The 12,916-nt window shown below is 41.0% G+C and overlaps 1 protein-coding gene across 1 annotated transcript in view; it reads right to left on the bottom strand.

The window, feature by feature from the left end:
• Positions 1 to 12,916, bottom strand: part of ARNT2 (aryl hydrocarbon receptor nuclear translocator 2) — a 148,120-nt gene that overhangs the window by 40,687 nt on the left and 94,517 nt on the right. The window contains exon 8 of the mRNA XM_052659662.1: positions 9,597 to 9,673. Within this exon, the coding sequence (XP_052515622.1) occupies positions 9,597 to 9,673 (77 nt within the window). The remainder of the gene's footprint in view (positions 1 to 9,596; positions 9,674 to 12,916) is intronic.

The following is a 12,916-nucleotide window of genomic DNA, read 5'->3' as shown; positions in this document are numbered from 1 at the left end:
TAAAACTACCGTATGACCCAGGAATCCCACTCCTGGGCATATACCCTGAGAAAACCATAATTCAAAAGATACATGCAGTGGAGAGCAAATAGGGAATTGATTACCGGCTAGATTGCTCTCTCCCCTTTTGATTCCCCCTGTTCTCCTCCTGGTCACCTCTATCTCCCTCCTCCCTCTTCTCTTCTCTATGTAACTCTGTGAACCTCTCTGGGTGTCCCTCACTGTGGAGAATCTTTTCACCATTAACCTAGATGTTTTATCATTGGTGCTATATGGATGGAGAAGTCTTGAGGCTACTGTAAGAATAAGACTGAAAGCCAGAGACAGGAGGCTTAAATCCAAAACTTGAGAACACCAGAAAACTCCTGACTCCAGGGAACATTAATTGACAAGAGCTCATCCAAAAGCCTCCATACCTACACTGAAACCAAGTTCCACCCAAGAGCCAACAAGTTTCAGAGCAAGACATATCAAGCTAACTCTCCAACAATGCAGGTACATAACCCTGAGCACAAAAATACAGACGGCCAAAAGTCACACAAAACCCATAGATACCTCAAAACTCACTACTGGACACTTCACTGCACTCCAGAGAGAAGAGATCCAGCTCCACCCACCAGAACACCAACACAAGCTTCCCTAACCATAAAGCCTTGACAAGCCACTCCTCCAACCCCATCCACAGGGAGGAAACTCCACAATAAAGAGGAACCACAAACTTCCAGCATACAGAAAGGCCACCCCAAACAGAGCAACCTAAACAAGATGAAAAGGCAGAGAAATATTCAGCAGGTAAAGGGACATGATAAAAGCCCACCAAACCAAACAGAAGAGGAGGAGATAGGGAGTCTACCTGAAAAAGAATTGAGAGTAATGATAGTAAAAATGATCCAAATCTTGAAAACAAAATGGAGTTATAGACACATAGTCTGGAGATAAGGATTGAGAAGATGCAAAAAAAGTTTAACAAGGACCTAGAAGAAATACAAAAGTCAATCAATAATGAATAATACAATAACTGAGATCAAAAGCACTCTGGAGGGAATCAACAGTAGAATAACAGAGGCAGAAGATAGGATAAGTGAGGTGGAAGATAGAATGGTGGAAATAAATGAAGCAGAGAGGATAAAAGAAAAAAGAATTAAAAGAAATGAGGACAACCTCAGAAACCTCTGGGACAATGTTAAACACCCCAACATTCGAATCATAGGAGACCCAGAAGAAGACCAAAAGAAAGTCCATGAGAAAATACTTGAGGAGATAATAGTTGAAAACTTCCCTAAAATGGGAAAGGAAATAGCCACCCAAGTCCAAGAAACCCAGAGAGTCCCAAACAGGATAAACCCAAGGCGAAACACTCCAAGACACATATTAATCAAATTAACAAAGATCAAACACAAAGAAAAAATATTAAAAGCAGCAAGGGGAAAACAATAAATAACTCACAAGGGTATCCCCATAAGGATAACAGCTGATCTTTCTATAGAAACTCTTCAGGCCAGAAGGGAATGGCAGGACATACTTAAAGTGATGAAAGAGGAAAACCTACAACCCCAATTACTGTACCCAGCAAGGATCTCATTCAAATATGAAGGAGAAATCAAAAGCTTTACAGACAAGCAAAAGCTGAGAGAATTCAGCACCACCAAACCAGCTCGTCAACAAATACTAAAGGATCTTCTCTAGACAGGAAACCCAGGAAAGGTTTATAAACTCGAACCCAAAACAACAAAGCAAATGGCAACAGGATCATATTTATCAATAATTACCTTTAATGTAAATGGGTTGAATGCCCCAACCAAAAGACAAAGACTGGCTGAATGGATACAAAAGCAAGACCCCTATATATGCTGTCTACAAGAGACCCACTTCAAACCAAGGGACACATATAGACTGAAAGTGAAGGGCTGGAAAAAGATATTTCACGCAAATGGAGACCAAAAGAAAGCAGGAGTAGCAATACTCATATCAGATAAAATAGACTTTGAAACAAAGGCTGTGAAAAGAGACAAAGAAGGACACTACATAATGATCAAAGGATAAATCCAAGAAGAAGACATAACAATTATAAATATATATGCACCTAACATAGAAGCACTGCAAAATGTAAGGCAAATGCTAACAAGTATGAAAGGGGAAATTAACAGTAACACAATAATAGTGGGAGACTTTAATACCCCATTCACACCTATGGATAGATCAACTAAACAGAAAATTAGCAAGGAAACACAAACTTTAAATGATACAATGGACCGGTTAGACCTAATTGATATCTATAGGACATTTCACCTTAAAACAATGAATTTCACCTTTTTCTCAAGTGCACACGGAACCTTCTCCAGGATAGATCACATCCTGGGCCATAAATCTAGCCTTGGTAAATTCAGAAAAATTGAAATCATCTCAAGAATCTTTTCTGATCACAATGCAGTAAGATTAGATGTCAACTACAGGAAACACTGAGGTGGAAGAAGAACAAGCTGGAATCAAGATTGCCGGGAGAAATATCAATCACCTTAGGTATGCAGACGACACCACTCTTATGGCAGAAAGTGAAGAGGAACTAAAAAACCTCTTGTTGAAAGTGAAAGAGGAAAGTGGAAAAGTTGGCTTAAAGCTCAACATTCAGAAAACGAAGATCATGGCATCTGGTCCCATCACTTCATGGCAAATAGATGGGGAAACAGTGGAAACAGTGTCAGACTTTATTTTTTGGGGCTCCAAAATCACTGCAGATGGTGATTGCAGCCATGAAATTAAAAGATGCTTACTCCTTGGAAGGAAAGTTATGACCAACCTAGATAGCATATTCAAAAGCAGAGACATTACTTTGCCAACAAAGGTCTGTCTAGTCAAGGCTATGGTTTTTCCAGTGGTCATGTATGGATGTGAGAGTTGGACTGTGAAGAAAGCTGAGCACCGAAGAATTGATGCTTTTGAACTGTGGTGTTGGAGAAGACTCTTGAGAGTCCCTTGGACTGCAAGGAGATCCAACCTGTCCATCCTAAAGGAGATCAGTCCTGGGTGGGTGTTCATCGGAAGGACTGATGCTAAAGCTGAAACTCCAATACTTTGGCCACCTCATGCGAAGAGTTGACTCCTTGGAAAAGACCCTGATGCTGGGAGGGATTGGGGGCAGGAGGAGAAGGGGATGACAGAGGATGAGATGGCTGGATGGCATCACCAACACGATGGACATGAGTTTGAGTGAACTCTGGGAGTTGGTGATGGCCAGGGAGGCCTGGCGTGCTGCAATTCATGGGGTCACAAAGAGTCGGACACAACTGAGTGACTGAACTGAACTGAAAAGGAAAAAAACTATTATAAATACAAATATAAGGAGGCTAAATAACACACTTCTGAACAGCCAACAAATCACAGAAGAAATCAAAAGAGAAATCAAAATATGCATAGAAATGAATGAAAATGAAACACAACAACCCCAAATCTATGGCACTCAGTAAAAGCAGTGCTAAGGGGAAGGTTCACAGCAATACAAGCCTACCTCAAGAAACAGGAGAGAAATCAAATAAATAACCTAACACTATATGTAAAGCAACTAGAAAAGGAAGAAATGAAGCACCCCAGGGTCAGTAGAAGGAAATAAATCATAAAAATTAGGGCAGAAATAAATGCAAAAGAAACAAAGGAGATCATAGCCAAAATCAACGAAGCTAAAAGCCGGTTCTTTGAGAAGATAAATAAAATAGACAAACCATTAGCCAGACTCATCAAGAAAAAAAGGGAGAAGAATCAAATCAACAGAATTAGAAATGAAAACGGAGAAATCACAACAGACAACACAGAAATACAAAGGATTATAAGAGACTACGATCAGCAATGATATGCCAATAAAATGGACAACTTGGAAGAAATGGACAAATTCTTAGAAAAGTATAACTTTCCAAAACTGAACCAGGAAGAAATAGAAAATCTTAACAGACTCATCACAAGCACAGAAATCGAAACTGTAATCAGAAATCTTCCAACAAACAAAAGCCCAGGACCTGATGGCTTCACAGATTAATTCTACCAAAAATTTAGAGAAGAGCTAACACCGATCCTACTCAAAGTCTTGCAGAAAATTTCAGAGGAAGGTAAACTTCCAAACTCATTTTATGAGGCCACAATCACCTAATATCAAAACCAGACAAAGATGCCACAAAAAAGGAAAACTACAGGCCAATATCACTGATGAACACAGATGCAAAAATCCTTAACAAAATTCTAGCAAACAGAATCCAACAACATATTAAAAAGATTATAGAAAACCCTAAAGACTCCACCAGAAAATTCCTAAAGCTAATCAATGAATACAGTAAAGTCTCAGGATATAAAATTAACACACAGAAACCCCTTGCATTCCTATACACTAACAATGAGAAAACAGAAAAAGAAATTAAGGAAACAATTCCATTCACCATTGCAACGAAAAGAAAAAAATACTTAGGAATAAATCTACCTAAAGAAACAAAAGACCTATATACAGAAAACTATAAAACACTGATGAAAGATATCAAAGATGACACAAATAGATGAAGAAATATCAGAGATTAGAAGAATCAATATAGTGAAAATGAGTATACTACTCAAAGCAATCTATAGATTTAATGCAATACTTACCAAGATACCGACAGTATTTTTCAGAGAACTAGAACAAATAATTCCACAATTTGTATGGAAATACAAAATACCTCAAATAGCCAAAGCAATCTTGAAAAAGAAGAATGGAACTGGAGGAATCAACCTGCCTGACTTCAGACTATACTACAAAGAAACAGTCATCAAGACAGTATGGTACTGGCACAAAGACAGAAACATAGATCAGTGGAACAGAATAGAAAGCCCAGAGATAAATCCACGCACCTATGGAAACTTTATCTTTGACAAAGGAGGCAAGAATATACAATGGAGAAAAGACAATCTCTTTAACAAGTGGTGCTGGGAAAACTGGTCAACCGCTTGTCAAAGAATGAAACTAGAACACTTTCTAACACCATACACAAAAATAAACTCAAAATGGATTAAGAACTAAATGTAAGACCAGAAACTATAAAACTCCTAGAGGAAAACATAGGCAAAACACTCTCTGACATAAATCATAGCAGGATCCTCAATGACCCAACTCCCAGAGTAATGGAAATAAAAGCAAAATTAAACAAATGGGTCCTAATTAAACTTAAAAGCTTCTGCACAATGAAGGAAACTGTAAGCAAGGTGAAAAGACAGCCTTCAGAATGGGAGAAAATAATAGCCAATGAAGCAACTGACAAAGAATTATTATCAAAAACATACAAGCAACACCTGCAGCTCAATTCCAGAAAAATAAGCAACCCAATCAAAAAATAAGCCAAAGAACTAAACAGACATTTCTCTAAAGAAGACATACAGATGGCTAACAAACACATGAAAAGATGCTCAACATCACTCATTATCAGAGAAATGCAAATCAAAACCACAATGAGGTACCATCTCACGCCAGTCAGAATGGCTGCTATCCAAAAGTCTACACACAATAAATGCTAGAGAGGGTGTGGAGAAAAGGGAACCCTCTTACACTGTTGGTGGGAATGCAAACTAGTACAGCCACTATGGAGAACAGTGTGGAGATTCCTTAAAAAACTGGAAATAGAACTGTCATATGACCCAGCAATCCTACTGCTGGGCATACACACTGAGGAAACCAGAAGTGAAAGAGACACATGTACCCCAATGTTCATCACAGCACTGTTTACAATAGCCAGGACATGGAAGCAACCTAGATATCCATCGGCAGATGAATGAATAAGAAAGCTGTGGTATATACACACAATGGAGTATTACTCAGCCATTAAAAAGAATGCATTTGAATCAGTTCTAATGAGGTAGATGAAACTGGAGCCTATTATACAGAGTGAAGTAAGTCAGAAAGAAAAACACCAATACAGTATATTGACACACATATATGAAATTTAGAAAGATGGTGTAACGATGACCCTATATGTGAGAGAGCAAAAGAGACACAGATGTAAAGAACAGACTTTTGGACTCTGTGGGAGAAGGCAAGGGTGGGATGATCTGAGAGAATAGCATTGAAACATGTATATTATCATATGTGAAATAGATCACCAGTCCAGGTTTGATGCATGAGACAGGGTGCTCAGGGCTGGTGCACTGGGATGACCCTGAGGGATGGTATGGGGAGGGAGGGTCAGGATGGGGAACACATGTACACCCATGGCTGATTCATGTGAATGTATGGCAAAAACCACCACAGTATTGTAAAGTACTTAGCCTTCAATTAAAATAAATTTTTTAAAAAGATACATGCATCCCACTGTCCACTGCAGCACTACTTATGATAGCGGGGACATGGAAGCTAAATGTCCATTAACAGAGGAATGAATAAAGAAGATATGGTACATGTATACAACAAAATATTACTCAGCCATAAAAAGGAATGAAATTGTGCCATTTAGGGAGGTGGATGGACCTAGAGACTGTTACACAGAGTGAAGTAAGTCAGAAAGAGAAGAACAAATACTATATAATATCGCTTATCTGTGGAATCTAGAAAAATGGTACAGACACGCTTTCTAGCAAAACGGAAATAGCGACACAGATGTAGAGAACAAACATACGGAGATCAAGGCAGGGAAGGGAGAGTGGGATGGATTGGGAGATTGCGACTGACACTTATACACTATTCATACTATGTATACAATAGATAACTAATGAGAATTGTATAGCACAGGAAATGATACTCACTGCTCTGTGATGACCTAAACAGTAAGGAAATCTAAAAAGGAGGAGATATATGTATATGTGTAGCTGATTCACTTCGCTGTACAGCAAAACTAACACAACGTTACCTGAAAGCAACCATCAGTTCAGTTCAGTTCAGTTCAGTCGCTCAGTCGTGTCCGACTCTTTGTGACCCCATGAATTGTAGCATGCCAGGCCTCCCTGGTCATCATCAACTCCCAGAGTTCACTCAAACTCATGTCCATTGAGTTGGTGATGCCATCCAGCCATCTCATCCTCTGTCGTCCCCTTCTCCTCCTGCCCCCAATCCCTCCCAGCATCAGGGTCTTTTCCAAGGAGTCAACTCTTCACATGAGGTGGCCAAAGTACTGGAGTTTCAGCTTTAGCATCAATCCTTCCAGTGAACACCCAGGACTGATCTCCTTTAGGATGGACTGGTTGGATCTCCTTGCAGGCCAAGGGACTTAAAATTAATTTTAAAAATAAATAAAATGTTTGAAACTGCCCTGGTCATACTTTGGACTAACTGGAACAGTGGACCACTTTCTCTACACTTCTGAGCTTCTTTTGCGACCCCATGGACTGGAGTCCACCATGCTCCTCTGCCCATGGGCTTTCCCAGGCAAGAATACTGGAGCGGGTAGCCATTTCCTTCTCCATGGGATCTTTAGGGACCAGGGATTGAATCCACTTCTCCTGCATTGGCAGGTGGATTCTTTACCATTGAACCACCAAGGAAGTCCAAAGAAGTCTAAGGAACTGATTACACTGTTTGGAAATTCTACATTTGTGAACTGAATTCACTCAAGTATTCTTTCTTTCCCTGTTTGCAATGAATAAACAATGCTTATCATGTGTTAATGAAACAGCTTATTCATCTGTCTGAAAACGGTGAGATCCAGGAAGCCACAGACATGCAGTATCAGTGTTCTCTCAACTACATCTACTACGGCCTCACCATCAGAACCTGGAAGGCCCTCAATGCCACAGGAAGAAAGACTTAGTGGCTACTGGGTGCGCCAGACATCAAGCCAGTGGGATTTATGCATTAACACATTATTCAGAATATCTAATTCTCAAAAGATGAAAAAGACACATTTCCTGCCCTTGAGGAATCTGCAAGGAAGGGCCTTACTCTCAACTAACTATATGAAAACAGATAAGGAAGAAACTTAACTGACATGTAAACTCGATGCTGGGTGAGTAGGGAGGCGAGTGATTCACTTTGACTAAGCAGATAAGGGAGTTGTTTCAATGGATCTTGAAAGATGAGGAAACAGAAGTAAACAAGAGGAGAAGGAGTTCTCCTGTTTAAGGAGCCTCCTTTAACAACAAGCAGAAGTAACAGCCTGTGGATGTCCACAATGGTGGGCATGTGCATGGCAGGCTTGTGGAAAGGGGAAGATGTGGTTTGGGAATAAGGCATGAGAGATGGGAGGGAGGAGACAGGGTTGTAAGGTGAGTGGGTGCTTTATCCTGCAGACCACAAGGAAACACTCACAGTGACTAGACATGGGTGTGAAACAACAAGTACTGACGGTATATATAGTACAAGGGAAGCCCCAATATATAGTACAGGGAACTATATTCAGTATCTGTAATAACCTACAATGGAAAATAATTAGAAAAAAATATATACAATATCACTTATATGTGGATGCTTTCGAACTGTGGTGCTGGGAAAAGACTCTTGAGAATCTCTAGGACAGCAAGGAGATCCAAGCAGTCAATCCTAAAGGAAATCAACCCCGAATATCAATTAGAAGGACTGATGCTGAAGCTGAAGCTCCAATATTTTGGCCACCTGATGCAAAGAGTCAACTCATTGGAAAGACCTTGATGCTGGGAAGGATTGGGGGCAGGAGAAGAAGGGGACAACAGAGGTTGAGATGGCTGGATAGCATCACCAACTCAATGGATATGAATGTGAACAAACTCTGAGAGATAATGAAGGGCAGAGGAGCCTGGTGTGCTGCAGTCCATGGAGTCACAAAGAATTAGACATGACTTAGCAACTAAACAAAAACAAATACGTAGAATCCAGAAAAGTGGTACAGATGAACTTATTTGCAAAACAGAAATAGAGACAGAAGTAGACAACAAACTTATGGACACCAAGTGGGGTGGAATGCATTGGGAAACTGGGATTGACATATATATATTACTGATGTGCTAAATCGCTTCAGTCATGTCTGACTCTTTACGACCCTATGGACTATAGCCCACCAGGCTCCTCTGACCATGAGATTCTCCAGGCAAGAATACTGGAGTGGGTTGCCATGCCCTCCTCCAGGAGATCTTCTCCACCCAGGGATCAAAACCACATCTCTTGTGTCTCCCTCATTGGCAGGCGGGTTCTTGACCACTAGCACCACCTAGGAAGCCCAGTACTATGTATAAAATAGATCACTAATGAGAACCTACTGTCCAGCAAAAGGAAGTCTACTCAATGCTCTGTGGTGACGGGAAGGAAACCTAAAGAAGAGGGGATATTTCTATACATAGAGCTGATTCACTTTGCTGTATAGCAGAAACAAACATGAAATTGTTAATTCACTATACTTCAATAAAAAAAAATGGGTGTGATGTGAGCAGAGCTCAACTTTGCAATAACTGGTGCATATCAGGATGGGCTGACACAGACTTTCATTGAAGTGAGAACTGCCACTTACAGGTCACAGTCTCCCCATTCTTCTTCCAGATTCAGCCTCATCTTTTCCGTAAGGTAAGACACGGAACTCATCAATGCTGAGCACACGGGAGATGGAAAAAGTCATCCAGACCACAGACTCTTGCTCGCTGCAATAGCAAGCCCTCCTTGGAGATTAAAAAGGCAGTGACCTCCTTCTTACCTGGAGTCGTCCAATTGCCACCAGGCAATATTTACTGCCTTGTCCCACATCGGCATCTTCTTCAGGTATAGTCATTCCTGAAATGAAAGATGCCAGAGTCAGCAACATGTCCAGGGTGACTTGAAAAGATGTACAGGTGTCCATTTTACTTACATTTTCAGGACGGAGGAGCCTGGTGTCCATGGGGTCACAAAGAGTTGGACACGACTGAGCGACTTCACTTTCACTTGCTCATTTCCTGCTCAGCTCTCTGCTTGATGTCTTTTGATAATTTGTTTTTCTAAGATTTTTTTTTTTTGGTGTGGACCATTTTAAAGTCCTTATTCAATCTGTCGCACTATTGCTTCTATTTTATGTTTTGGCCCTGAGGCACGCAGGATCTTTCACATGGGATCTTTTTTAGTTGAAGAATTCGAACTGCTCATTGCAGCCTGTCTGATCTTAGCTCCCTCACCAGGGATGGAACCTGCACCTCCTGCCCTGGAAGGTGAAGTCTTAACCACTGAACCACCAGAGAAGTCCCTCTTTTGATAATTTCATGGCACATTATCATCAGCATCTATGGAAGATGCTGAAAACTGAAGGAAGATGAAACAAATTATTCATGTATAAATTTGCAAAACTTGGCTAAAACACTTGGTTTTAAGGGAAAGTTTGGTAAGAAGTATATACGGACACTTCAAATTATGGAGTGGGTTGCCATTTTTCCTTCAGGGGATCTTCCTGACCTAGCGATCAAACCTGCGTCTCTTGGATCTCCTGCATTGGCAGGCAGATTCTTCACCACTGAGCCAAGCTCCATCTCAGCCTGCATTAAAACTGAGGTCCAAAAGGGTATGATATAGTCCATCGCTTGCTGTGAGGCTTGAATGAGAGGATGGTGGGGAACCTCCCTCAGCCCAAGACCCAAATATCAGCTTCTTTTTCACTTCCCTGACTTTACTCCCCAACTGCTGGTAGCAGGTATATTTGTGGGGTTCCCCAGTGGCTCAGTGGTAAAGAATCCACCTGCCAATTCAGGAGATGCAGGAGACACAGGTTCGATCCCCTGGGTTGGGAAGATGCCCTGGAGGAGAGCACAGCAACCTACTCCAGTATTCTTGCTTGGGAAATCCCATGGACAGAGGAGCCTGGTAGGCCACAGTCCATGGGGTTGCAAAGATTTGGACATGAATTAGGCGACTGAGCACGCATGCACAGTGTATTTGTGGACAAAGAGAACAGTGGGTTCAGATACACTTTTGCCACACTAAGGATGAAGGTGCTATGCTGCAGTCCAGAACAGGAAGCAGAGGAGACAGTGAGTGGTGGGAAGAATCCTTGAATCCAGTCAGGATGAAAAAATCATGTTTTTCTGTTCTAACCCTGTGGAAGGAGGGATTCTGCAGGGCGAGGCTGTCACTGGCTGATCCCTGAGACCATCTGCCTTTAGCATAATGCATTTAGCATAATGTACTCTTTATACACTTTCTAATATATATTATACATACATATATGTATATATGACGTACTTTTTATACACTTAAAGGACTTGTATCTTTGGCTCCCGTTAAGTCTTCTCTGCACGTCTAGGCTGATGCACCTTCTTTTTTTTTAATTTTTAAAATAATTACATTTTTTTCTTTATCAACTGCACCACGTAGCCTGTGGGATCAGTCAACGAATTAACCAGTCCTTTGCTCATTTCCTGGAGAAGGAAATGGCAACCCACTCCAGTACTCTTGCCTAGAAAATACCATGGATGGAGGAGTTGAAAAAATTCAACAGTTCATTTGCTGATTCATTCTTCACCCCACCAGTGTTGTGTGAGAGGTTTTGTATATTTTAAAAAGTAGTCACACATGCTCTTTATGTACCTTCTATCAAGACTTGAAGTTCAATTTCCTTGAGACTACTTTGATCAATGAAATACGTGGAAGTGATGCTCTTTGGCTTCTAGACAATAAGCCCCAGACATTGTGGAGCAGAGGCAGGTCATCCATATTGCACCCTGTCTCCACCCCTAGCCCACAGAATCTGAGTATAATAAAATGGTGGTGGTTTTATCAACAAAATGTAAGCGTGTGTGCTAAGTCGCTTCAGTCATGTCCGACTCTTTGTGACCCCATGAACCGTAGGCCACCAGACTCCTCTGTCCATGGGATTCTCCAGGCAAGAATACTGGAGTGGGTTGCCATGCCCTCCTCCAGAGCATCTCCCCAGTCCAGAGATCGAACCTGCATCTCTTACATCTCCTGCATTGGCAGGCAGGGTCTTTACCACTAGTGCCACCTGGGAAGCCCTGTTTTATCATCAAAATAAAATGTCTCAATTAGAAGCTGCATCAGGAATTCTCCAGTGGTCCAGTTAAGACTCTGCCTTCCAGTGCAGGGAGCTTGTGTTCAGTCTCTGGCCAAGGAACCAAGATCCCACAGGCTACGTGGTGCAGTTGATAAAGAAATAGATATTATTATTTTAAAAATTAAAAAAAAAAGAAGGTGCATCAGCCTAGACGTGCAGAGAAGAAGACTTAACGGGAGCCAAAGATACAAGTCCTTTAAATGTATAAAAAGTACATCATATATATATATATATGTATGTATAATATATATTAGAAAGTGTATAAAGAGTACATTATGCTAAATGCTGGCTGGACAAGCTGAAATCAAGATTGCTGGGAGAAATATCAATGACCTCAGATATGCAGATGACACCACCCTTATGGCAGAAAGCAAAGAGGAACTGAATAGCCTCTTGATAAAAGTGAAAGAGGAAAGTGAAAAAGCTGACTTAAAACTTAACATTCAAAAATCAAAGATCATGGCATCCGGTCCCATCTCTTCGTGGCAAATAGATGGGGAAACAATAAAAAGAGTGACAGACTTTATTTTCTTGGGCTCCAAAATCACTGCAGTTGGTGACCAGAGCCTTGAAATGAGAAGATGCTCCTTGGAAGAAAAACCATGACCGACCTAGACAGCATCTAGAGCAACCTAGAAAGTAGAGACATTACTTTGCTGACAAAGGTCTATCTAGTCAAAGCTATGGTTTTTCCAGTAGTCATGTATGGATGTGATAATTGGACTATAAAGAAGTCTGAGTGCAGAAGAATTCATGCTTTTGAACTGTGGTGTTGGAGACGACTCTTAATCCCTTGGACTGCAAGGAGATCAAACCAGTCAATCGTAAAGGAAATCAGTCCTGAATATTCATTGGAAGAACTGATTCTGAAGCTGAAGCTCCAATACTTGGGCCACCTGATGGGAAGAACTGACTCACTGAAAAAGACTCTGATGCTGGGAAAGATTGAAGGCAGGAGGAGAAGAGGATGACAGAGGATG

The sequence above is a fragment of the Budorcas taxicolor genome, chromosome 21 (genome assembly GCF_023091745.1).
Source record: "Budorcas taxicolor isolate Tak-1 chromosome 21, Takin1.1, whole genome shotgun sequence".
In the NCBI taxonomy this organism is placed as follows: domain Eukaryota; kingdom Metazoa; phylum Chordata; class Mammalia; order Artiodactyla; family Bovidae; genus Budorcas; species Budorcas taxicolor.
The sequence above is the reverse complement of the archived record's forward strand: the minus strand, read 5'-3'. Positions and strand labels throughout refer to the sequence as shown.